Source organism: Elgaria multicarinata, chromosome 1 (genome assembly GCF_023053635.1).
Source record: "Elgaria multicarinata webbii isolate HBS135686 ecotype San Diego chromosome 1, rElgMul1.1.pri, whole genome shotgun sequence".
Taxonomy (NCBI): domain Eukaryota; kingdom Metazoa; phylum Chordata; class Lepidosauria; order Squamata; family Anguidae; genus Elgaria; species Elgaria multicarinata.
Window position 1 is genome coordinate 206,633,833 of NC_086171.1, and position 26,746 is coordinate 206,660,578.

Here is a 26,746-nt window from a genome sequence, read left to right on the forward strand (position 1 = left end):
TTTCCTGCGGTCCTGGGACGTGTGGGCAGCCGTCCCGGATTGTCCCAGCTCCTCACGAGTAAATGCGAGGAGCTGGGAACCGGGCACAGGGTTCCTCAGGAGCTCCATGTCCATTGGGGGAGTGGGATTTTTTTTAAAAATTACCTCTTTCACTGGAGCGCTCGTACGCTCTTTTCCGTTAAAAAAAAATCAAAATGGAGGCCGCGACGTCCTCTTCCTCACGGGATGTCGCATGCCGCATGTAGACTGAGGGGGAGGATAGCGCAATCACCATATCGCGAGATCCTCCCCCTCCACCCCCCTGGGTCTAACCACCCCCTAGGAACTTCCTTCTCTTCCTCTAACACCAACTTACTGAGCCAAGGTGTGACAAAAGCCTCAACAGACGTGAGTGTTGCAGGTTCAGATTCTGCACGCATATACAAACATTTACACAATGGCGCCCCCAATACTGGGCATGCCCCGAAGCAACCAGAATGCCAGCTCCCACCTCCCCAACATTGTTATTGTCCTTTTCTCAACTTGGTCACAAGTCCGGAATTCGGAGGAGTGCCAAGAAAAAACAAAATTCCGAGGTTGGAACTCACACCTTCTAGGAATTTAGTCTGCCTCTAGCCAAAGCCTAGACTCTCAACATCAGTAGAACTGATTTAAGGCCTGGCAAATCCTACTTCAGCACAAAGCAATGGGTGATTAGCAGAAAAGAAGTTCTGAGTAACTTAGAAGGTTAATAAATTGTTTTTGTGCGTGGTTTTGTCACTAGACTTGAGCCCTTTGCACAGACAGGATAGAAATCTTAACAGGTGAGATGACCACATACATCTTTATATTCTGGAAGGTTTAGGTTAGCTTTTCTCACTCTGGTGCCCTCCAGATGTGGACGACAACTCCCATCATTCCCCAGCCAGTTCAACAGGCTAAACTGGGGATGGTGGGTATTGTAGTCCAACACATCTAGAGGGTGCCAGGTTGGGGAGGGCAGCTTTAGGTCATCATTAGCTCAAGGTAAGGATGCTGAAATTGCCGTTTGTGAAATTAGCCTGATGTGATTAATGTTATATAACCTCCCCAGGCCTTCAACCAGAAGATTCACATACCAGTTTGCAGCAAGACTCCTGATCAAATAATCTAAAGGAAAGAGTCCTTGGGATAGGCAAGCCTCCATCCCACCCCGCCTCCACCCCACACAGACACACTATACTCACATTTCTGAGCTTCTTCGTGTTCCTCAACAGCTGTGGCTCTTTGGAAACTGAAGTCCACGGCCTTCATATGCCTCAGCATCGCATCGACCTCAGCCATCTTCTGCCGGAACTCCTCGGTGGAAGTGGTGCTGGCATTTGCAGTGGCAATGGTGTTCATCTGGCACACAAGATCTATATAAAAAAAGCCACATCATTTTTTAAAAAAATGTAACTATAATGTAAATATCATTTCCTTGTGTCCAGGAAATGAAAAGCACTTCTATTTTTTATTGTTTTGGAACATTTCTTTCCCGCCGTTTCTCCAAGAAGGTCAGGATGACTGAGGACAAAAATGGCTTTCTCTCATTTGACCTTCACGACAACCCTGTGGAGTGGGCTGAGAGAGACTTGCCCAAGGCCACCTGACAATCTTTATGGCTGAGCACTACAGGGACCTGACCCTGGGTTTGCCACGTCCAAAATCAACGCTATAGTGGCTACATCACACTGTGGATAACCGGTACGATTTCAAACATATCTCTACATACGTGATAGCAAGCAACTTGTTTTTCCCCTAAAGGAAAACTGATAATTTTGTGATTCCAACTCAGTTGCTCTATTTCCCAAGAATCTGCAGCCCATTTACTCTGCTCGATGATTTCTTTTGGCAATAGGCTTGCAAGCGAGCTACTTGGGGCAGCCTACTATACCACAGTTTTCATTCACAGGAATGTACCTGCCTGCCACTCCTGGGACAAGCATCACAATGTGGAAAAGGCTTACAACACCCAAGTTAGACATGGCCCAAATCTAGGAGGAACTCAACATACTCAGGGCTTCACTCAGGGCTAGGCTTAGACATGTTTTCCATGTTACAATGTTTGGATCTTGATCATCTTCTTCATGTGTCTCAACAGTTTCTAGTGCTCTGCATCCCTGTTCTAGACTCCTACACTCCCAGCCACAATAAAAGAATTATTAAAGGAGGGATTCATTTGAAAGATACATTTGACATGATCTGTGTTTATTGAGAAGTTGAACGCTCTGTATTGTAAAGTCCCATACGAGCTAAAATAAACAACCACATAGTTATTCCTTATCACTCATGACATTTCTCTAAACAGTATACAATTATTTGTTCATCTGCTTCTACTCTACACAAAACATAGAATCATAGAATAGCAGAGTTGGAAGGGGCCTACAAGGCCATCGAGTCCAACCCCCTGCTCAATGCAGGAATCCACCTTAAAGCATCCCTGAAAGATGATTGTCCAGCTGCCTCTTGAATACCTCTAGTGTGGGAGAGCCCACAACCTCCCTAGGTAACTGATTCCATTGTTGTACTGCTCTAACAGTAAGGAAGTTTTTCCTGATGTCCAGCTGGAATCTGGCTTCCTTTAACTTGAGCCCATTATTCTGTGTCCTGCACTCTGGGAGGATCGAGAAGAGATCCTGGCCCTCCTCTGTGTGACAACCTTTCAAGCACTTGAAGAGTGCCATCATGTCTCCCCTCCGTCTTCTCTTCTCTAGGCTAAACACGCCCAGTTCTTTCAGTCTCTCTTCATGGGGATTTGTTTCCAGACCCCTGATCATCCTGGTTGCCCTCCTCTGAGCACGCTTCAGCTTGTCATGCAATATTCTAGATGAGGCCTAACCAGGGCCGAATAGAGAGGAACCAGTACCTCACGTGATTTGGAAGCATTTCCCATGCCTTGACTAGAGGAGACTTCTAAATGGTAAGAACATCAGAAGTGCCATGCTGGATCAGACCAAGGGTCCATCTAGTCCAGCACTCTGTTCACACAGTGGCCAACCAGCCATCCGCCAGGGACCAACAAAGCAGGACATGGTACCCTAGCCTCAAGGGTGGCTTCCCCATGAATAGCTACTGTGCAGCAGAGGTAGCATTGATATGACCCAACCCAGCAACGGGGTGTGTGTGGGTGAGTGTGAAGCATGTGGTTTGTCCCATGGAGTCAGCATTATGCCTGTCCTGTGATTTGAACCACACAATCTCTCTCACCCTTCCACACAAATGGGTCATTTCAATGTTATTCCAGGCACATGGAAAGTACCTCCCCCACATGGCTAGGATAACCTTTACTAAACTCTCTCACCATGTTGAAAGGTTGTTACCTCACGTTAGCTCAACCCCAGGCTTGGGGTTTTCCCACATGATGCCTTTTCAAACCAGAAGATATAGAACCCAAAGCTACAGACAGTTGCCTCACCATCAATTTTGTTCCGAATTTTACTGATATCCAGAACAAGGCCCTCCGCTTGCTGGTAGCTCTCTTCTGTACTGTCCGTTACTTGCTTTGCTTTTCTGTGAGTCATTGTTGCCTAAAAATACAAAATGGCTGATTTAGATGAGGTCCAAAAAGATCGGATACGCTGGGTAGTAGGATAGCAGGATTGTAGCTTTTGCGGTCTTTTGCTGAAAAGCAACTCAAATTTGTGCGTTTGAGATGTGTCTTTTACAAATGCCATAGTATTATTATGAATTGGTCTGGGCCCAAATAACGGTATGAAGGTGTTTTTTTAATCTCCAAAGCTAAAGAATCTAGGTAGTACCTGGACTGGAGACTGCCTATGAATGCCATGTACTGCCGCCCTGAGTTGGCAGAAGGACTGGATACAACCCATAGGTTTTGAAGCGAAGGACTAACTTTAACCGACATCTTTGACTCTTTGCAAATGAAAAGGCAAAGACCCCATCAAAATTATTGTAAGAATCTCTCTTTCTCTCAAATTCCACTGATAAATGGAGTTCTCAACCCGCCTCCAGTCATTTGTCAATTCTGGACATTTCCTTTATCACTGCCTTGTCAGTCAAATGCAGTCTTTTAGCTTCATCACACCATTGTGCTAAGAATTGTGCTTCTTAGCCAAAAGAACCGATGTATTTTGGACTCCTTTAAGAACGAATATTTTGTTGTTCTCCAAGCGACCACTGGGAGCGCAGGAGGATGGTTTGGTATTTTTAAACTACAAATTAAACAAATGCTTACACCTGCGTAAGTTTTAAAGCTAAAGTCATCAAAATTGGCACAGTAATAGATATTAAGGAGGGCCTTCAGTATACCAAATTTGAATCGGATTGGGTCATCCGTTGATTTTTGTAATGATTTTTTTACATTTCCCTCCCTTAAACCCTTTTCCTGGTATGCAAAGGATCTTAGGAGTGCCGCCGCCCGGGGTGTAATTTAGCTAACAACAACAACAGCTTAATGCTATGGGGATAATTCGAGGGAAACAGGTACGTGGGATGAAGCTCTTTAAGGCTGTGCCCACATCTGCTGCAGTCCATACCACATCAGTGGAAGACTCACTAAATCACGGCTACACATGAGAGCTTCCTTACTGTGAAATCAGCTTCTCACTTGAGTGAAACATCAGGTTTGGGGACTTACTCCCATGTATATACTGTTCTGCTCTTTGTGCATGTAGACTGCAAACACAAAGAAGTATGTGCCTGCCTGGACCTTAAGATCATCTACAGGGGCCCTTCTCCGTGAGCCCCTGCCAAAGGAAGTGAGGCAGGTGGCTACTAGGAGGAGGGCTTTCTCCGCTGTGGCACCCCGGTTGTGGAACGAGCTCCCCAGAGAGGTTCGCTTGGCGCCTACAGTGTACACCTTTCATCGCCAGCTGAAGACCTTTTTATTTTCTCAGAATTTTAACACTTAATTTAACTTACATTTAAACTTTGGTGTTTTAATTCCATATTTTAACCTATATCAATTTTTGCTGTGTGGTTTTAATCCTGGTTGTGTTTTTTTATATTGTATTTTGTATTCGTGTTTTTAAATGGTTGGTTGTTTTTATGCTTTTCATGGTTTTAATTTTTGTGAACCACCCAGAGAGCTTCGGCTATTGGGCGGTATAAAAATGTAATAAATAAATAAATAAATAAATAAATAAATATGCGACCGGGATAACAAACAACGGAGAAAAAAGTAACATGGGGCATTGGAGTGGGCACAGCCAAACCCGTCCAGACAGTGTCCATTGCACCTGAGTTCAACAGACCACCGAGCACATTTGTACTACATTTGTGGTAGTAGTAGGGAAAGGAGAACCATCACACCTTGTGTTGAAGAGCGTTCAAATCCTGAACAAAGTCCGTGTTCTCTTCTTCCAGCTCATCTGTCTGTTGCCTGGCCCTGTTTATGGATCTCTGATACTCACGCAGTTGGTTCTGAAAAGAGGAGAAAAAACAGAAGTGAAACTGGAATCCTAAACCCTATAAGAAACAGGGAAAAGACACTATCAGAAAAGTTAGCTTGATAGTTCCACGTACAGTGATGGCTTGCATTGAGCCATTGATGCTATGCAGACGGGCCCATGCTATGGAGGTGGCGTTGAGGCTAGTCAACTGGTGCCTGAGGGCAGGGAAGGAGCTTCCAATCTTCTGGAGATCATCCAGCAGGAGCGACACACAACTGTCACAAGCTGTTAGTGAGAGAGGACAGTAAGTGTGCAGCTCTGAGATAACATCCATAAAGAAACCACATAAGTGACTAACCAAGGTAGACCAAAGTTTCGGCAGCACCAGAACAGCAATGAAAACAAGACATTATCGGACCATGCAGGTTAAGAATCGTACATACTTTGGGTCTATCATTTTTATAAGCCAATTGAAAATCTTCTCACATTCATGCAGCAGACAGTCCTAAAGGTTGGTCAAATATCCACTTTGCTCAACCTATTTAGAATAATTAGTTGTGGGCTTTAACACACACCTCCACACATATGGTACAGCTCAAAAACTGGACCAAGATCATCATGATGACGATGTGTGTGGTCTAAACAAGAGATGTAAAATTTCCGGAAATTTTGAAGCCATGGAAAAGCCCTGTTCTTTTTCTGTTTTTTTCCAGAAAAAAACAGATTTTGGGGGGAATAATGAAAAAAAATGCAATATTAGCACTTGCTTGTCCTCGGTGCACAGAAATTGTAATACTCTGATACTGTACAGTTTTTAGAAATCATTTGGAGAAGTAACTGTATGAACACGTCTTAAACATTTCATTCATCATGCTAAAATAAAACATTCCATAATCCATTTTTCTTATTCTTTTTCAATTTTTCAGAAAAAACAAAAAAGGCTTCGCCAAAAAACCGGGAAAAATGGGTCGTCCCCCGTCCCCCCAGTTTTTTCGGGGTTTTCCCGGGCCTTCACCTATCAGCAATAGGTGCTAAGTTTACAGTTTATTAGATGTTATTAAATGGATATTTCTTTACCTACTTTCAAAGTATAAGCTGGCTTTGAATTGGCACTTAATAGAGTCACAGAAGGAGAAATGAAGCATTATGATGGTTCTAAACACAGAGATGTTTTTGCTAGTTCACCCTAAAAGAACGAGAAGGAGACACACATTCCCCGGGAGGACGGAAGAAACCTTGAGGAAAAGACAGGCTGCTCTCTAAAACCTCAATAGCTTTCGAATGAGAGAGCTCTGGCTTGGCTGATAGCAAAGAGCCTTCCTTTGCCATTGGCTCAACTGATGAGGTGTTATAGAATCTTTATGAATATCCAAACTAAAGGGGAAGCTGAAAACTCAGCACTCTAGGCCTAAGAAGCAGGTGGAACCATTGATGGGAAAGAGTGAGAAGGGACGGGACAGAATGATCGCAATGGTAGTCAACTCTTAATTGTGAGTGTGTGTGAATGTGAGAGTGAGTGTGGTACATGAATGGGATGAGATAGCGTTAATGGAATAAGTAAGAGAATTAGTGAAAATACTCTAGGCTCAAACGAATGGCTCTGGTATCCACTTTTGTTGTCTATAACATACAGCTGGGTTCATTTGTATGATCCCCAAACAGTTGATTCCTTTGAGGTGGTTCGCTGCAGTGTATCTCGGTGTTTCTGTTCTTTAGTAGTGGTATGCTTTGGTCTGGATCGTACGAGCTGACCTGTGGGTGGCTCTGGCCTGGGACAGGCAGGTTGGAGTCTCTCCTTTTTGAGTCCCGTCTGACCCTGCACCTCTGTAAAACGCTTCCAAAACATACAAGCAGCACCACATGCAGAAGACGCACGTAGGATTTCCCAGTAACCTTCCAATTTGCTCAAAGGGTGTAAATATTATAAGTTTCATGGTATAAATGCCAACCACTGCAGAGACTGTTGGAAAACGGAACAGTCCTGCTTGACAGGTATGACTGGGACCAAGGGACCTGGGAGCAGAACAAATCGAAAGACTCGCCTTCACATCTCATGTTGTCTGGGCCGTCCACCACAGGGATCTCGTGCTTCTTTATGCAGGTGTCGCACTGCTTCCCTGTCAGACCATTGGAGCACGTGCATTCCCCAGTCCGGGGGTTACAGGATCCTCCTTTGCACTGGCATTCTGTCACGGGAACCATGAAAAAAGATCAAGTGGCCTGACTCGACCCACACTTTCACGAGATCACATCCGTTTACATTCCCTTATGAATCCGTGTGGAATAACTACCTTCTCCACACATCATTTGTCGTGTACTATAGCGTCTCCAGCTTTCTCTGGGAGACGAATGAGGCAAAGTGCTAGGCAATTTACAAAGCTTTATTGCAAGCAATAAACACTTCTGTAACACAAACTAGGCACCTTCTGTGAAACTCTCCCTTAGGCAAAAACTATGCAAACAAAGCAAGACAATTGTCCGTTCAAAGAAAAGAAAAGGCTTTTCAAATATCCATAATTTCAAGGTGGTTGATGCGTGGGCGATTTCTCATGCAATGTGTCCACCTGTCTCTTTGCCGCTAACCTCGCTGAACGTTTTAGTTTTCGGTGATTCCTAGCATCTAGTAAGGTTTCTGAATGCTCACCCCCGGAAGTTGACTCCCTGTCCCCTGAAGGCATAGAATTTGGCCTTGAAGAGACAGACTCTGGAGGGGGCATATTTCCAGCTGAAGCCTCTCCCATGTGAACCTCCTCCCCCACTGGCTCTAACTGCCTGGTGTCTGGCTCGGCATCTTCTGAGTCTGAATCTGTTTCTGATTGATTACCTGCATCACCTGCTCCCAATACAGGAGCAGTAGGGCTATACATGACATTATCATAGGCTCGAATCACACCCTGCACATGGATAGAAAGAGCGCAGAATACAAAACCAGATCAGCCCAATCCCTTTCCCACTCTTAAACTATTCCAAGGACTCACTCACATAGTGGAGCTTTTAGATAGTGAGGCTCTTATCCTCTTTAAACGAAAGAACGAATTCCTCAATCTTCCACCACTGCTGAGATCTAGGCCCTTTCTACACCGACAGGGGCAGAGGAGACGATCACGGGATTTCCGGCTCACGGGATCGTCGCCCTGTAGTCAGATGGCCGTGTGAAGTCCCAGAAGTGAAGAGGGACGTCGCGCCTGTTGCGGCCGCCATTTTTTTTTTAAGGAATAGGAGCCGGAGCGCACTTGCGCTCCAGCGAAATGTAAGAGAGAGAAAAAGGCCTGACCCCGCTCCCCACCCCACCTCTGATGTCCCTGGACTGCCCCCAGCCCGGCTCCTTCCCTCTGATGACCCCCACTACTTGTGGGTAGGAGGGAAGAAGCCAGGACGGGCACCCACACCTTCCACGGTCTTGGGACAATCCCAAGACTGCGGGAAGAATTGGGTTTTCCCAGGGTTTTTTTTATCTCTGGGAAAACCCGTGCCCGTCCCCGGAAGTCCCTGTGCATCATTTGGACGCACAGCGACTTAGCTTTGACCAGCCCAGATTTTCAGGCTGGTGTAGAAACAGCCATAGGTGATGCATTCAGAGAGAACAAACCCTGTTCTCAGGTGTTCCCTACTTCACTTATGTACACAGCTTACTTAACTACTTCCGGGTTTGATCAAATCACTGCTTCCCTGCACACCAGGATCAAATTCTTCTCTGTGCTGATTGTTCTGCAGGCAAATTATAGTTTGGTGAAATCATTGTTTGCTGCATTTGCTTGGGATGGTAAAATATGGTTTGATTAAAGCAGGAAGCCTTTAATTAAACTCTGTGTACACATCAGGGGGAGAGGAACGGAGACATAGAAACATATGAAGCTGCCTTATACTGAGTCAGACCACTGGATCATGTAGCCTGCTATTGCCAACACTGATCGGCAGCAGCTCTCCCCAATTTCAGGAAGGATTCTTTCCTACCCCCACCTGAAGAAGCTGGAGATTGAACCTAGGGGAGCATGGACCGCATTTGCTCTACCATTGAGCTATGGTCTCTTGCCAATGGGGAGGTGGTAGCGCATGAGTCCAGGCTTCGTTCTTGATTCTCCAAACCGTGGCTTGGTGGGTTTATATGAATGCAGCTTGTGCGGCGCAGAGCGGTAAAGCAGCAGTTTCTGCAGCTGAAACTCTCCCCACGGCCTGAGTTCGATCCCAGCGGAAGCTGGTTTCAGGCAGCCGGCTCGGGTCAACTCAGCCTTCCATCCTCCCGAGGTCGGTAAAATGAGTACTCAGTTAGCTGGGGGAAAGGGAATAACGGCTGGGGAAGGCAACGGCAAACCACCCCGTTGTAAGGCCTGCCAAGAAAACGTCAACGAAAACTGGCGTCCCTCCAAGAGTCAGTGCTTGCACGACTCAGTGCTTGCACGAGAGGTTCCTTTCCTTTTCCTGTGTATATGTATGGAAAGACTGCTGTAACCCATGTGCAAGTCACCCACAGGCTCATCTAGACAACGCCAGTTGGGAAATGCCCTTATAATACCCTAGCCAGCAACTAGTTTTTAAAGGGGGGCATATTCTGGACGGAGCAAGGGCAATCCTATTTTTTAAAATCTATACCCTAGGAACATAGGAAGCTGCTTTATACTGAGTCAGATCATGGGTCCATCTAGCCCAGCGTTGTCAACACTGACTGGCAGCAGCCCTCCACGGTTTCAGGCAGGATTCTTTCCTCGCCCTCCCTGGAGAAGCCGGGGATCGAACCCGAGACCTCCTGCATGCAAAGCAGGTGCTCTATCACACTGAGCTACGGTCCCTCCCTCCTTTCTAGCCTCAGGAAGAAAAGGCTGAGTTTTCCACTAGAGAGGTTTAACCGTGGTCAAAAGGGGACTTACTCGAGCAGCCATTCACGCCGAGCCCCCAGTAGCCAGGGGTGCACTGCTGGCAACGGGGCCCACTTACACCCGGATTGCAATTACACTGGCCGTTCTGGGGATGGCAATCTGTGCTCACAGACCCAACGTCGCAGTCGCACCTCTGGCAGCCCGAGCACACTTCATAGCCGTAGTGTCCTTCCTAAAAGGGGGAAAGACGCACACTTAGCTTTGAACTTGTAAAATGTAGACACAGCTGTGTTCCCATCTACAGGTTCTGCTTCACTTTTGTCACAATCCTCTTTGCCCGATCCAAAATCATTCTCACGCAGGAGTGAGCAATATGTGCCCCACGGTGCCCCACACTGAGGCCCTTGGTACCCCTCCATAAAATTGTAAAAACAAAATCCAAAATGGCATCTTCAATTCCTTTTATTACAGTCAACAGACCAATAAAACATATAAAAACATATAAAAACACATAATAAATATTTAAAATACATGAAATTAAAACAGGGTATGATTACATGAGCCTCCTTAAAGTTCTGTGCTAGAAGCAAAGGAAAATCCTGCCACCATAACTGATCTGGTAAGGATTGCGTGATTAAGAAATTTAGCAACTTGTTCAGTGGTATGCTTATCTTGACCCTGTAAAAGGACCGACATAAGGGTCACGGACGATCGTCCAGGTAATCGTTGCATGAAAGGATGGATAAGGGCTTTTCTTGCCTCCTGAAAGAAGTTGCAGTTGAATAGTACATGGGAGATAGATTCCACCTCCTCGTTGTTACAGGGGCAGCATCTATCTGATTATGGCATCTGGAGTGGCAATTTTGAAGTTTTTTTTTTTACCCTTTTAGTGCTAATTTGACCATTTTGGTGCTCCATAGCTGCTTCAGAACCTTCCCCCCCCCCCCCCGAGCTGTGGGGGAGCGTCTGGAAGCAAAAATGGCTCATGGATTTCCCAACATGCCCTGTTCTAAAGGGACACACTTTCTGACACAAGGGGTGGATTAATAGGGATGCTGCATATGAGCATAGAGATATTTCGATAAATATTGGTGCAGGGAATTAGACCACTATGTGCTTATCCCAGGTGGTAGACCAGGTTATGGATTAGGGTCATCCCCACATTTACTGCTAGTTATATATAAACACTTAGATTAAATGCCTGCACCATAGAAACCAATATGTGTTGGACATTCCTTACGCACCCATATGCCACCACTCAATACATTACAGTGCTCCACTGAATGTTTGCTTGAGGACAGGTGGGAAAGCTCAGGTGTAGGGAAAAAGAAGAGTTTACACCAGACCCAAGCTGCTGAACGGTATTAATGGCCACAATCCTTGGAAAACTATGCACATATTTAGACTTCCACCAGGATGATCTAGGGAGAGTTCAAAAGCAATTTACTGGTGAATTCATACTGTAGCTACATCTCTGCAATTTGCATGAATGCTACAATCTGGAACATGAAAACGTCACATGATAGCGCAGTTCAGACAGCATGTTAGTCAACACAGTGTGAAAATGCGTTGAGTTTTTAGGGGGTTGAGTTTTTAGGTTGAGTTTTTAGGGGGTACTCCCGACACAACATGTTCTTACTCCACCATTGTGTGACTGTGGGCTACTGTGGAGTTGAGTAAAATCCATTGCGACATTTGATTGACAGTTCCTCCACCCTCTCTCCTTCCCTGGTCCTCCCAATGGTATCCCATCAGCCATTGCTGCAAAAAGCCAATCACGGGAACTCTCCTAGAGTGGTACTCGCTCCTTTCGCCACTCTTGTCAGGAAACTCTGTAGCCATTGAGAAAAATCAACTCAACGCTACAGAAAACTCCACAGAACCCGTCACACAATGCACCACACAACGGTTGTGCAGGAACTGTCCTCTGCACAGCGTGGATATTCCGCATAGAGTGTTTTCCAAAAAATCTCTACCGTTGTGTGGAGTTTTCCCGCCAGACAACACATTTCTCAACAGTGATGTAAAAACTCCACCGTGGGGTCCTAAAACCACCATTGAGAAACGTGTTGTCTGAACTGAGCCGATGTTTATGGTGTGTATGTGTAAAGGAAGGGCATTTAGGGATCGAGGAATGCCCAATTCATTTTACCTGACAGCGGTCGCAGTGCTGACCTGTGACTCCAGGTTTACAGCGACATTGGCCAGTTCTGGGATCACATGAGTCAGTCCCGCAGGACAGACAGTTGCATTCTACAAGGGTGGGAAAGGAATACGTTTGTTTAAAAAGGCTTTTATAAATTCTTGCAGTGAAGATAAAACAGACATAAGAACATTTATAACAGAGAAACAATAGTATAAATATTAAGAAATAAAATTATGGATAGTTATTTTGATTTGCATCTTACCCTAAATTAAAAGATCAGAGCAAGCAACGATGTATCTCGAATAGGGTCTGTCACACAATGAAATACATTTTAGAGCGCAATTCTAACCCACCCCCACCATCCACAATGTCGACGGTTAGAGAGGAGGGAGGGAGGAAAGAAGTGGCCAAGTTTCAAACCATGGACTCTGCATTTGGTTACAGTCTTAAGATGGAAAGTGGGAAGAGGTTGCGGACATTCAAACTCGGCTCCATCAGGTGCAGAGATGGTTCCAGGTTGTTCCCAAGGACTTCCCAAACAAAGAAACAAACGAGCAATGATTGATCGCCCATTTCTGAAACTGTAATAGATCTAGGGCACCCTTACCAGTGCAGTTCTTTGCCAGCACAGCATCGCCGTAAAACCCAGGGGCGCAGACTTCGCACCGAGGGCCTGCCGTGTTGTACATGCATCCCGTGCAGAATCCTGTCAGTGGGTCACAGTCACTGAAGAGCATGTTGGGATCGGCGTTCCCGCTGCAGTCACAAGGCTGGCAGGAACTGCCAATCACTAGAGGGTTTCCATAGTAACCTGGAGCGCACCTTTGGAAGGAAAAAGGCAGGCCTTAGTGGGATGCCGTAGATGAGTTTGCACTGCGGCTTCCCGCCTCCCTTCCGACTTCCATCAGGTGCTCAGTGAAGCACTAAACGGCTGAGAGGCAAATAAGGGTCCCTTCTCATTCCCTGCGTAACCCTGATTACATCTCAGGCAAAACAAGGTGGGCGATCTATGAGCCAAATTGTTTTTTTACCGTTCACATGAAACTCCAGCGTAACCAGGCTTGCAGAGACACTGAGTGGTGGAGCCTTTGTGGACACATCCGATGGCAAAGCTGAGGTGAAAATGGCAGGCAGAGAGAGGGAAAAGCTGTTAACATTTACTGAGAAAGATAAGGCCGAGAGCAAGGCGCATCTGATCAGTGATAATACTGATCAGTATTATTACAAAACGAAATGAGACGTCAGGAAGCACAGGTTAAGTCTAACGTTCTTCAAAAAGGATACCTTCAGAACACTATGGCTGGGTTCACACAACACGCTAACCCACCCAGTGTGGCTCGTTGTTGAACCATGGGCTATTGTGTTGTCTGAAAGCAGCACATTTCCCGCAGGATGGGTTATCGTGTTGTCTGAATGCAGTGCGTTTTCTGCAGGGTTGCTTGTTGACTATGCAGTGTGGCTTGTTAATCACCCTGAACAACCCAACAACAAGTCATGGATTCTCAAGGTGGCTTGTTCGAGAAAAATAAACCATACTGCATGGTTAACAGGCTACCCTGTAGAAAATGGGCTGTGTTCAGACAACACGGTAAGTCATGGTGGGCGAGTGTGTTATGTGAACCCAGCCTATGTTTTGTTATACTTTATGGTTTAAGCTCTGTTTTGTGAACTGCCCAGAGAGCTTTGGTTACCGGGCAGTATAGAAATGTAACGAACAAATAGTGATCATTGACAAGTTACTTCCTTTGTTCATCCCAGAACCATCCAGAGCCACTCAGTTATTCCATGGCTAAGCTGAGATTTCAACATTACTCAGTTTGCAGGAATATTGTATAGCCACTAGTTCTTCCCAGCATACTCAGTGGATTCAAAGCATGTGGACCAGGCTTTGTTTTCATCTGATCTTTTTCTGCTCCTTCTAATATTTACAAATAAAGAATAAATATAAAAAGAGAAAAGCGGCAGTTTAATCTCCATGAAGTGACTGTAGAAACAGGAGCTAAGCAAAGTATTTTACGGCTGGAGTTAATGAGAGTAAATTACTATTGCTTGAAAAGGTACATTAGGTATTTTACTGCTGGAGTTAATAAGTGTAAATTACTACGGCTTGAAAAGATAGGTGTTGCTTTTGTAAACTTCTCCAAAAACCAAATCACACATATAAACTAGCAGTCACACATCTGTATTCAGTGTGCACACTCAAGAGCTCAGGGTCAACTGTGACACCTTGTGGAATGGTCTTTTTAGAAAAAAAAACAGTTGCAGCTTTCATGCATGGCAGGCACAGCTGCTATATGACATATACTTGCTATTTTTATATAATACAAGTGGGACCTCCGCTGTGGCACCCCGGTTGTGGAATGGGCTCCCCAGAGAGGTCCGCCTGGCGCCTACACTGTACTCCTTTTGTCGCCAGCTGAAGACCTTTTTATTCTCTCAGTATTTTAACACTTAATTTTAACTTGAATTTAAATTTTACTGTTCTAACTCTGTATTTTAATCATATATCGATTTTTGCTGCGTGGTTTTATCCTGGTTGTGCTTTTTATACTGTATTTTGTATTTGTGTTTTTAACCTGTTGGTTGTTTTATTATGGTTTTAATTTTTGTGAACTGCCCAGAGAGCTTATATAAATAAATAAAATGTTGCAATATGGAATGCTCTTGTTCAGGGTTCCAGCAACACAGCAATTCTGTATTCCATTCCACCCCGCCCTGGCACTCATAGAATCATAGAATAGTAGAGTTGGAAGGGGCCTATAAGGCCATCAAGTCCAGCCCCCCACTCAGTGCAGGAATCCACCCTAAAGCATCCCTGACAGATGGTTTGCCAGCTGCCTCTTGAAGGCCTCCCAACAGTCAACCAGCATTCCGTGGCTACTGATCATGCACATTCTTCACTGGGCTGTTTTGAGTCTCCTCACCCCTTAATTTTTTCCCTAAAGGTTTTTTTTTTAATGTACTTCTGCAAACTTTCTGGTTTCCCCAAACCTGCTACCTTCCTGTTGTTCACAGATGGAGCTGTTTTAGTTACATAAAGATCCATACCCAGAGAATGTACACAGGATGTGAAATGAGCCCCAAACTGGTCTGTATTTTTCCTGCTTTTACTACCTGATAAATGAAGGGGGGAAATCTGAATTCCTATGAAATACCTTCAAAGAATTAATTAGCTGTGATCATAGAATCATAGAATAGCAGAGCTGGAAGGGGCCTATAAGGCCATTGAGTCCAACCCCCTGCTCAATGCAGGAATCCACCCTAAAGCATCCCTGACAGATGGTTGTCCAGCTGCCTCTTGAAAGCCTCTAGTGTGGGAGAGCCCACAACCTCCCTAGGGAACTGATTCCATTGTCGTACTGCTCTAACAGTCAGGAAGTTTTTCCTGATGTCCAGCTGGAATCTGGATTCCTTTATCTCGAGCCCGTTATTTCGTGTCCTGCACTCTGGGATGATCGAGAAGAGATCCTGGCCCTCCTCTGTGTGACAACCTTTTAAGTATTTGAAGAGTGCTATCATGCCTCCCTTCAATCTCCTCTTCTCCAGGTTAAACATGCCCAGTTCTTTCAGTCTCTCTTCACAGGGCTTTGTTTCCAGACCCCTGATCATCCTGGTTGCCCTCCTCTGAACACGCTCCAGCTTGTCTGCGTCCTTCTTGAATTGTGGAGCCCAGAACTGGACGCAACACTCTAAATGAGGCCTAACCAGGGCCGAATAGAGAGGAACCAGTACCTCACGTGATTTGGAAGCTATACTTCTATTAATGCAGCCCAAAATAGCATTTGCCTTTCTTGCAGCCATATCGCACTGTTGGCTCATATTCAGCTTGTGATCTACAAAAATTCCAAGATCCTTCTCGTTTGTAGTATTGCTAAGCGAAGTATCTTGTAACTGTGCCTTTGTTTCTATTTCCTAAATGTAGAACTTGGCATTTATCCCTATTAAATTTCATTCTGTTGTTTTCAGCCCAGCACTCCAGCCTATCAAGATCACTTTGAGGTTTGTTTCTGTCTTCCAGGGTATTAGCTATCCCACCCAATTTGGTGTCATCTGCAAATTTGATCAGCGTTCCCTGCTCCTCCTCGTCCAAAGCATTAATAAAAATGTGAATAGCACTGGGCCCAGGACTGAGCCCATAAATATGAGTAGCCAATACAATCTTACCAGAAGACAGAAGAAGCTGAATCATTATGAGTCCACCCACCCACCCCCAAAAATCAGGGCAAATAGCTTAGTAGAAGTCACTCACTTGTTAGATGAAACTGAAAGAGGACAGGGGCACCCAATGCATTGCAGAGGTCCATCGAGTGAAGAGTTTCCAACAAAACTATCCTTACACCTTTCACAGCGATCGCCTTCTGTGTTGTGCTGGCAGTTCTAAACAGAGATGAAATGGAACTGATTTAGCATATTCAGCAATTACATTTTGCACCTTGAGCATATCTGGCTGTGGCTTTACAATTCACCTGAATCATCTACCTGGAAAATATCTGGCAATAGAGAGACACTTGCCTTTCTTTTCTGCAGATAGGAAAGACGGAGAAATGTCAACTATTTAGAACGTGGAGAGAAGTTAGCACAATCCTATGCATAGAATCGTAGAATAGCAGAATTGGAAGGAGCCTACAAGGCCATCGAGTCCAACCCCCTGCTCAATGCAGGAATCCACCCTAAAGCATCCCTGACAGATGCTTGTCCAGCTGCCTCTTGAAGGCCTCTAGTGTGGGAGAGCCCACAACCTCCCTAGGTAACTGATTCCATTGTCATACTGCTCTAACAGTCAGGAAGTTTTTCCTGATGTCCAGCTGGAATCTGGCTTCCTTTAACTTGAGCCCGTTATTCTGTGTCCTGCACTCTTTCTGTTTAAACAGAAAGTCCTATAACTCCCAACATTCCCCAGGACTTGTTTCTGTCTAAGACAGCGCTCTTAATTAGCTGAACAGCAACACAGAACACTACTGTATCTCAAAAACACCAAGAAGTTCTTAGTCATCAATCCAATTGGTAAGAAAACAAAATACCTAGTTGGACCATAATCACCCGCACATATAGAAGAATTCTAGCAATGCACACAGCCTAATATTCTCCTTCCTTCTCCAAGAGTGCGACTAAAGAGGATCATATGTGACGTTTAAGTCTTGATGACAAAACAGCTTTCTAAATCTTGGGTCTTTCACTGCATTCTTCATCGATGTCAATAAGCACATAGATTCCCAATATCCATGGGGGTTGTTGCATAAACAAGGAAACTTGTACCTGGCACTCTGTTCAGTATTTTTAGAGTTTCCCTTTCTCTTCCCCTCCTTTTCCTTCCTTTCCCTCCATGTTACTAGTCCCTTTGGTGAAAAACAGCCAACTCTTTCCCCAAAAGATCCTGCCTACTCATGGAGGGAGAGGGAGAGAACCACAGTGTCTCGATCACTGGATGGTGACAGGGAGGAAGAAGGTAGTTAGTGAAAGTGCATTGTATGTGGGGAACAAGAATTACCCCCATGATAATTAGGAGCGCAGCTAGCTTGCTGCATTCAGGCATGAAGAAGCATGACACAATGCCATGGTCATTACTGCAGATGCACAAAAGCAGGCAGAGGTCATGCAGTCTAAGCTTAAAGTGACTCAAAATAATAAGCAAAGGGGTATGGATGGAACTTTCCTGCTTGCTAAGGATTGCTGATTCAGGATACCAGGGCTGAAACAGCATCTCAGGCCTTAGCTAGACCTACCTGTTATTGCGCGACGGAGGGGTTAAGATCTCGCGATGGTTTTATCGCAAGATCCCCCCTCTCTTTACACGCGGCGCACGGCGGCCTCGGAAGGAGAGGACATCGCGCCCGCCATTTTGTTTTTAAAGAAACAGAAGATGCGCACGAGCGCTTGTGCGCAAAAGGTAAGTTTAAAAAAAAATGCCCCCGCTTCCCCCACCCTACCCCTGATGGGCGCAGAGCTCCTGAAGAGCTCTGCGCCCTTGCATGGGATGCAGAAGAACCTTGTGAGGAACCTCGAAGAACCGGGACAAACCGCGACTCCTGCACACACGTTCCGCAGTCCGCGGAAAAAGTGGGCCCAAAGGGGATGGTTCTATCCTGGGGCAAGGGAGGGGTCATCCTTCCCTGATCCCAGGATCCCCTGTGCGTCATGCGAACACATAGGGATGATCCCAGGGATCACCCCGGGATTTCACCCCATCTAGCTAAGGCCTCTGTCTCCAGTATCTCTGAGCCTGTAAGCAAACCCATACTTCTATATATCTATATCTATCTATCTGAGGAGGAATCTTTTAAGCAAATAGACCTTGACAAGCATTCTGTTTACTTACGATACATATTCCAGATCCAGGGAGGCACTGATCCGAATGACCATTGCAATTACATGGAACACATTTCCCCAGGAAAAGACCCTTGGTGTCCCTGTAATAGCCTGGAGCACATTCCTAGTGGCAAAGAAAGAGATAATACGTTTTACAGCTTCATCAGTGGGCAAACAGCTGTAGCAAGGATTCCTGGAAGGCACAGTTAAGAATTCCTCAGCTCCTTGCTGATCCAGAAATGTTTATTCAAAACCTCCCTATTTGATTTATTGTGTCATACTGCTCAGGTGTGGAAAGAGATTTTGACAAACTGTGCTTGCCATCTTTGCTTTCGTGTGTCATTGAAAAACTCTGGGAAGCTTTGCTGTGATAATTAATCATAATGAATGCATTTTTTTCCTATTAATGCAAACTATGCAGTTTGTGCAAAAGGTGCACAATATGATACCTGTGCAAGAGAAAGTAGCTGTCGGTACAATCAGGAGTAACTAAGGCCAACCCTGTGGAACTCAGACTTACTTTCTAGTAAGCATAGACAAGACCAGGCTGTAAATGTTTGCACAATCAACCTCAGTACAATTTGCTTGTTGCGTTTTGAAGCCCGCTAAAAAAAGCTGCAAATCCAAGAGAAAGCCTGCTTGCTTTCACAGGTTGACAAGGCCGCAGGTAGTATGAGCTTCCACTATTATATGCAGAACCACCCCAAGGCTGCAATTATGGGAGCCCCAGGGTGGAATCCAACAGGCACTTATGCCCCCACCGATTCCTTTCTGCCCTGCCTAATCCCTTCTGCAAGCGGTGGGTCCCACGAATTCCACATAAAAGCGAGAGGGTTAGCGCTTCCTATGGGAAGCCTGGGAATGAGCAGAAATGCTCGTTTTTGGAAGAAGGCAGACGTGAACGCGACCGACCTGCCTCCTTCCAGAAATGAGCATTTCCACTCATTTCTGGTGGCCCCGGAAAAGCTAAATCACTGTTGCGCAAGTGGTGTGAGCTGGAGGTTCCATATGGCCATACCATTCTGATAGACTCTTCCTCCATAAACAACATGAGCCCTTTTGACAACGGTATTATGAAGCAGACATGATCTTTTCACTTGCTAAAGGAATCCAATCTGGAGGGCCAACGCCCAGCTCTGATTGCACTGTGCAAACATCCAGGTATGCACATTTTTCCGTACCTGGCAGGAATCTCCTCTGTAATTGGCTGGGCACATGCAGAGCTCCACATTGCTGGCTTGGATGCCTCCGCCAGCCTCTGTTGCTCTCTCCAGTGTTACTCGGTGCAGGGACACAGTGGAGGAGATCTGGGAGAAAAGTGCCCGGATCTGCAGCTGCTCCAGCTTAGCCAAGACCATCATCAGCTCTTCCCTGGAGACAGGGTTGTGTGTCTCAGTGTGCCTGAAGTTGTCCTACGGAAGAGGGGACAGCTGCACTGTAACATCAGCAGAATCATGGCTCCCTTCGCGGACTTCACCAAGGAGATTTTTCACGGAACCCCCAAACTGCAATGCGTGCGCTTGATTGGTCCTGAGCCACAAAACTTCACAGAACAACCGAGATAAAAATATTCCTCTTGTCTAATATTGGCCCCATTCAGAAGACACCTTAAACCATGGCTTTAACCATGGTGGTTAAGCCAGAAAGCCGGGCTGTGTTCAGAAGACACCTTAAACCATGGCTTTAACCATGGTGAATAAAGCAAAAAGCCATGGTTAAATCCGTGGTTTAAGGTGTCTTCTGAATGGGGCCATTGCGATGTTTCAAAATTTGTAGTAGTATATAAAGTGCCAAAAAGGCACACAACTACTCCAAACACCAATAAAAGGTGATAATTATCAAATAACCCATTTATTTACAATTTATAAGGATATATAAAACCAACTGATGTGTCTCAAAGTGGTTAACAATCATAATGTTGGATACTATAATAACCAATAATATATATCATACGTGCAAGAATACAAATCTAATACAGTCCAACAATATTACAGACTTTTATAACATTTAGCACCTGAGACAATACCATCAGAATAATATATGTACAGAAATAGGGTTTCTTCTCATTTTCTATTCTTATCTGCGTTGTCAATGCATTGAATGACAGGAATTTGCAATTAAACTTCCCGTTTTCGCTGTTCCAGCTTCTTCGGACTCAACGCCATATCAGATAATACCCTCATTAGAGCTGTTTCTGTCTCGGGGAAACAATCCCTCCAGTAAAACTCAGCTTCATTTGTTTGTTCTAGTCTTTAACAGACCGCAGGTCGCAACTGTGCTAATTTGTAAACATATTCATTTTTTCTTCACTTCTTAGGGAAGGCCAAAAAGCTTATTCAGACAATTAGTTTGAAGTATTTCACTGCCAATGTTCATCTTTCGAGGGATGAAAGTTCTAGTTCAAAGACAACAGTGTGATACCTAGCCCACTGAGGGTCAGATGCGGGAAGTGGGCTGCCCACGTGTTTTCTAAATGCTCAGTGCTGCTGGAGGAAGCAGAGGCCTCCCAGGCTGAGCACTCATATCCAGGCAACATAGCCTGGATATGAGTGGAGATCTGAGCATCACCTGCCATTTATGATGTCACTGGCAATATCCAATAGGTAACTGCATCACTGGCACAGCTATGTCCAATGCAGCACTGTCTAAACTGCAATGGCTCCATTAGCAGGAGAAGGTTTTCCTCCAACAAGGCAAATATATTTCATGGTGAAAAAAATGTGATATTGTTGGAACAGAAACACTTCCTTGAGGGAAGACACCTGGGTTGCAGGTAAGAATGAGCATCTTCAAACTTGCTGAGCGATGAAGTGATTGCTTGGAAAGGTCTACAGACTGCCCCCCGTGTGGAACAATTCATGCAACTCTTTTAATGTGGTGTCATGAGGATTGCTAGGCACATATTAAGCACAAAATCTACACTGTAAGAGTCATCTGACACCAGAATTTCTGCTCAGCTCAGGACAATATATATTTACTCAATTTTTCATGGGTGGGCTGACAACTGAGGCACATGCAAACCATTCAAATGATCAAGTTTGCCGATGATGCAAAGCTCAACACTTGGCTGACCAGCACATGAAAGAGCTGTAATAAACGACCTTCGCGGCGGGGGGGGGGGGGGGACCCACTCAGCTAGCTCCTCGCCATGGATTACCAAATAGCAACAAGTCCATAGAGCACCTTTCTTACTTCTCCCCCAAACCACACCTGAAAATTAGTTCTTTAAAATCTTGTCCAAAAAGGACTACCTTATTCCCATGGTTACAAGATACTGTCAGTTATAACACTAACACAAAGCTTTATCACACCAGCGTTATACTGTGCAATCACTGCGAATTGCATGCAAAGAATTCCTAAGTTTCCCAATTTATAATCTGCTTTTATTATGAAGTATTCCAATGCATCCTGCTTTAATTGCGCTTCTTAACCAAAAGGTGCAATATTTTGCTACTAGTTTTCAAGCGTATCATTTGTTGTTTTCCGAGCGGCCACTGGGGAACAGGAGCAGGATTTGAAGAAAAATTAAACAAATGCTTACATATGCGTAAGCTTTAAAGATAAAGACACCAAAATTGGCACAGTAATAGATATTAAGGAGAGCTTTAAGCATACCAAATTTGAATTGGATAAGGTCATCCGTTGATTTTTTAATTATTTTTTTACATTTCCCCCCTTAAACCCATTTCCTGGTATGCAAAGGATCTAGCCTCTCGGTAGCAACAACAACGGCGACAGCTTAGCGCTGTAGGGGATAATTTGAGGGAAACAGGTACGTGGGATGAAGCTCACATTTAAAGGGAAAGGAAAGGAACCTTTTGTGCAAGCACTGAGTCATTACTGACTCTTGGAGGGACGCCAGATTTCGCTGACATTTTCTTGGCAGGCTTTATAGTGGGGTGGTTTGCTGTTGCCTTCCCTGGCCATGATTACCTTTCCCCCAGCTAACTGAGTATTCATTTTACCGACCTCGGGAGGATGGAAGGCTGAGTCGACCCAAGCTGGCTGCTTGAAACCAGCTTCTGCTGGGATCGAACTCAGGCCGTGGGGAGAGTTTCAGCTGCAGAAACTGCTGCTTTACCACTCTGTGCCACACGAGGCTCTTGAATCTTAAAGATTCAAAGGCAAATACATGATCAACAAAATGCAGGACAGCATTGAAAGAAGGAGCCTATAGTAACTAGAGTCTAATTTTTAGGAGGGCTCAGCACTCCTGGATGGTATTATGAATCTTAACTAACCTCCAACAGTTGGAGCTGCCCTTCATAGATTTCACCAGGAACAGGATAGTTGCTTTCACGAAACATAACGCTCATTTGGTTTCCCTAGGAGAGAACAAGAGGCACGTACATTGTTAAATGGAAGCGCTGTTTGGGAATGCCATTTAAACCAATGAAGAAAAGCAACCTGCACTATATATACCTTGAGAATAACATCAGGCCGGGATTCCTTTGGTATGAACACGTCACCCCTTCGGGTGTCTGAGTGCAATTCATAACGCAGGTACCCACCATAGGAGGAAACCTGCAATTGGAGGCAAACCACAACCATGAGTTAAATTCAGGGTTTCTAAAAAGAAGAAGAAAAAGTGCAAATTTGCCTGTTTGGGGTAGTTTACATGATGTGGTTTAAATATGACATTTTCTGTTTTTTTAGATTTGGATGGGCTTTTTAAAACAGGGCGGCAATAGTGGGATGGTTGGATGAGTAGAGGAAGAGAAGGCCATATGGAAATGAAAAGTAGCTCGGCATGTTTAGCCTTGAGAAAAGAAGATGGAGGGGAGACATGATAGCACTCTTCAAATACTTGAAAGGTTGTCACACAGAGGAGGGCCAGGATCTCTTCTCGATCCTCCCAGACTGCAGGACACGGAATAATGGGCTCAAGTTACAGAAAGCCAGATTCCGGCTGGACATCAGGAAAAAATTCCTGGCTGTTAGAGCAGTACGACAATGGAACCAGTTACCTAGGGAGGTCGCGGGCTCTCCCACACTAGAGGCCTTCAAGAGGCAGCTGGACAACCATCTGTCAGGAATGCTTTAGGGCGGATTCCTGCATTGAGCAGGGGGTTGGACTCGATGGCTTTCTAGGCCCCTTCCAACTCTACTATTCTATGATTCTATGACTTTTCTAAAAAGGTGCTAGTCTCACTATTGAGAGAGAGAGGTGGGGGGACATTTTTGGAAGGAAAGCATGGCAGGTTTTGCTGGTTCAGTCTCCCTGGAGGGGTGCCCCACACTGTCTGTGGAGAGGCAAAGAGCTGGAAGGCAACTGATTGACAACCACATAGTGGATGGTGCCAGACTACAACAGCTTTTTGCGATTGCTAGCAGAAACCAGGCTACGATTACACTGAATAGGACTCCTAATGCAAATGCAGTAATGACATGGGAAACGTGGGAATTCAATGAAATGAGGAACAATCTGGATGAGAAGCAGATGAGGAAAGGGCAGGATATCTGTGTAACAAAAAAATAAATGATGACAAATCTCTGTTAGTACCATGAGAGTTACAGTCTTATAACCTTCTTTGAAAACACTTTTCTAGCCCTCGAGGGCTTACATAGAAAACTTAAAATGTGTAGGTAGGTTCTGCTACAGGGTTTTATTTTATTATTTGAATGGTGCAATCAAAACTTGGATCTGAGCTCAACAAACTTTGCCTGCATCGCTGGAGCAAATAAAGGTACATATCTTTCGGCTGTTAGAAACCACAGGAGGCTTGAATAGACTTCCAGATTAATATTCAATTCAAGCTGAAAACTCTTAAAGGTAAAATTCAGTGAAAATACGCTGAAATTCAACAATGTTCTGAGACATGGGACTTTACATTTCAGAGTTAAAATGCTTCAGAATTAAAATGCTTGAGAATTAAACATTTTGAAATTTTCAGATGTTTCAAATCACCAACCTGTCGACAACATATAGAAGTCCAATTTAATATCACCAGATTGGTTGGCAGATGGTTGGAGTTTATTATCATCATGTGACACATATGGAAGAAAAAAAGCAGCTAACATTTTGGATACCCAGGAGCCTAAGATGTGGCTTGCAAGTCACAACAACCATGCATTGCTAGTACACAGTCTCCTGCATGCTCATTGATTCTGTTTTCAATTAGCAACCTACAATCACCCTTTTCATAGTTAATTAGTGTAATGTCCAAACCTGGACACTCTTGGTTAAACAACCCAGAGTTAAACCAATAACAAACCATAGGTTAACACTGGGTTGTTTAACCCCAAACCAACCCAGAGTGCCCTGGTTCAGACATCACACTAACAACTTATGTACAGGATAACTGTAGGTTTTTAATTGAGAGCGGAAGTGATGAGCATACTGGAGGAAGCACACTTGATCCCTCCTACTCATCCCCAACAGTCCATGGGTTAAATAACCCATGGGCTGTCATGATGTCCAAACCAGGTCTAATTCTTTTTCAGAATTTGGCCTCTGAACCTTAGGGCAGTGGGGCACTTAGAAACATGCCAACATATTCTAAAAGGCCCCAGCAGATAATGCAACCAGTCAGGGTCATTTACCTGGTCTCCAAGATAGGAGCTGGGAGCATGCCAGTAAAGATCCTGGAAGGCCTCGGCAAAATTTCGGAGATCAGCACGAACAATCTCATCTTCCAGGCTGACCAAGGTGGGGATTTCCTGGCGATCTCCACTCAGCAAAATCCACCCACTCATGTCAATAAGCTAGGAGACAGGAGAAGAAATGTCTCGGAAATACTCCAGAATGGTCTGGGTCAGAAAATCCAGACGTGAATTATGCCCAAATGCTTTAAAATAATAATAATAATAATAATAATAATAATAACAACAACAACAACAACAACAACAACAACAACTTTATTTGTTACCCGCCTCTCCCTCTGGATCGAGGCGGGGTACAACACAAATACAAACACCATAAAATACATATAACTAACTAAAACATTTAAAAATAATACATTATTAAAAGCAGCACATAATTAAAAAAGGCATCTTAAAGCTTTTAAAGCTTTTCAGAAGATCAGCCTAAAATCACGGCCCTGCAGTTTATCTCTTCCCCCACATTAATACTGTGCCCACTTATTGATGTGAAGTAGGATGGCAAAGGTCTGTTATGATGCGTAATATAGTGGTGGTAAAGAGTTGGAAAAGTATTCGATTTGAGCGCCTCAGTGGATTTTGCAATAAAATATTCAAGGTATTGACCAATGGCACTTTAGGTGCCTGCAAACCATCTTGCTCTTTCCCAGATTGTCTGGAAGCTTGCTTTCTTGATCTCTCTGGATTTATTTATGTATTTATTTATTTATTTATTTTATTACATTTATATACCGCCCCACAGCTGAAGCTCTCTGGGCGGTTTGCATTATTAACCTTGTTTCTCTCAACCTGAGGCTTCTTTATCCCTCTTTTCTTGATAAATATAATAAACTGGACGGCGAGTTCACATTACGCCAGTCCTTTTACAACTTCATTGGCTGCCAGTCCAGGTCCGGGCCCGATTCAAAGTGCTGGTATTGACATTTAAAGCCCTAAACGGTTTGGGGCCAGGTTATTTGAAGGAACGCCTCCTCCCATATGTACCTACCCGGACCTTAAGATCATCTACAGGGGCCCTTCTCCGTGAGCCCCTGCCAAAGGAAGTGAGGCAGGTGGCTACTAGGAGGAGGGCTTTCTCCGCTGTGGCACCCCGGTTGTGGAATGAGCTCCCCAGAGAGGTCCGCCTGGCGCCTACACTGTACTCCTTTCGTCGCCAGGTGAAGACCTTTTTATTCACTCAGTATTTTAACACTTAATTTTAACTTAAATTTAAATTATACTGTTTTAACTCTGTATTTTAACCTTATATCAATTTTGCTGCGTGGTTTTATCCTGGTTGTGCTTTTTATATTGTATTTTGTATTTGTGTTTTTTTTTTTTTTTTTTTTATTAAATTTTTATTCATTTTCAACACTATATAAACATAGATAAACATTACCAAAATATAACTGAAACAAAACACAATAAGAAAAAAAAAACATCAAATATCTGCTGCATACATATTGAATGATTGTTGAGTACAAATATCAAAAACTATTACATATACCTTATCATACTACAACATCTTCGTTCTTAACATAAAAGTGCAC

At 44.4% G+C, this 26,746-nt stretch overlaps 1 protein-coding gene across 1 annotated transcript in view; it reads right to left on the bottom strand.

Annotated features, from left to right (window-relative positions):
- The window catches only part of LAMA5 (laminin subunit alpha 5), a 256,947-nt gene that overhangs the window by 39,335 nt on the left and 190,866 nt on the right, over positions 1-26,746 (bottom strand). The window contains exons 38-52 of the mRNA XM_063142632.1: positions 25,161-25,322; positions 23,040-23,141; positions 22,859-22,942; positions 19,799-20,029; positions 18,628-18,741; positions 16,561-16,688; positions 13,343-13,423; positions 12,919-13,133; positions 12,318-12,418; positions 10,217-10,397; positions 7,394-7,537; positions 5,485-5,636; positions 5,272-5,382; positions 3,416-3,527; positions 1,206-1,376 (exon numbers count right to left, since the gene is read on the bottom strand). Of these exons, the coding sequence (XP_062998702.1) occupies positions 1,206-1,376; positions 3,416-3,527; positions 5,272-5,382; positions 5,485-5,636; positions 7,394-7,537; positions 10,217-10,397; positions 12,318-12,418; positions 12,919-13,133; positions 13,343-13,423; positions 16,561-16,688; positions 18,628-18,741; positions 19,799-20,029; positions 22,859-22,942; positions 23,040-23,141; positions 25,161-25,322 (2,089 nt within the window). The remainder of the gene's footprint in view (positions 1-1,205; positions 1,377-3,415; positions 3,528-5,271; positions 5,383-5,484; positions 5,637-7,393; positions 7,538-10,216; positions 10,398-12,317; positions 12,419-12,918; positions 13,134-13,342; positions 13,424-16,560; positions 16,689-18,627; positions 18,742-19,798; positions 20,030-22,858; positions 22,943-23,039; positions 23,142-25,160; positions 25,323-26,746) is intronic.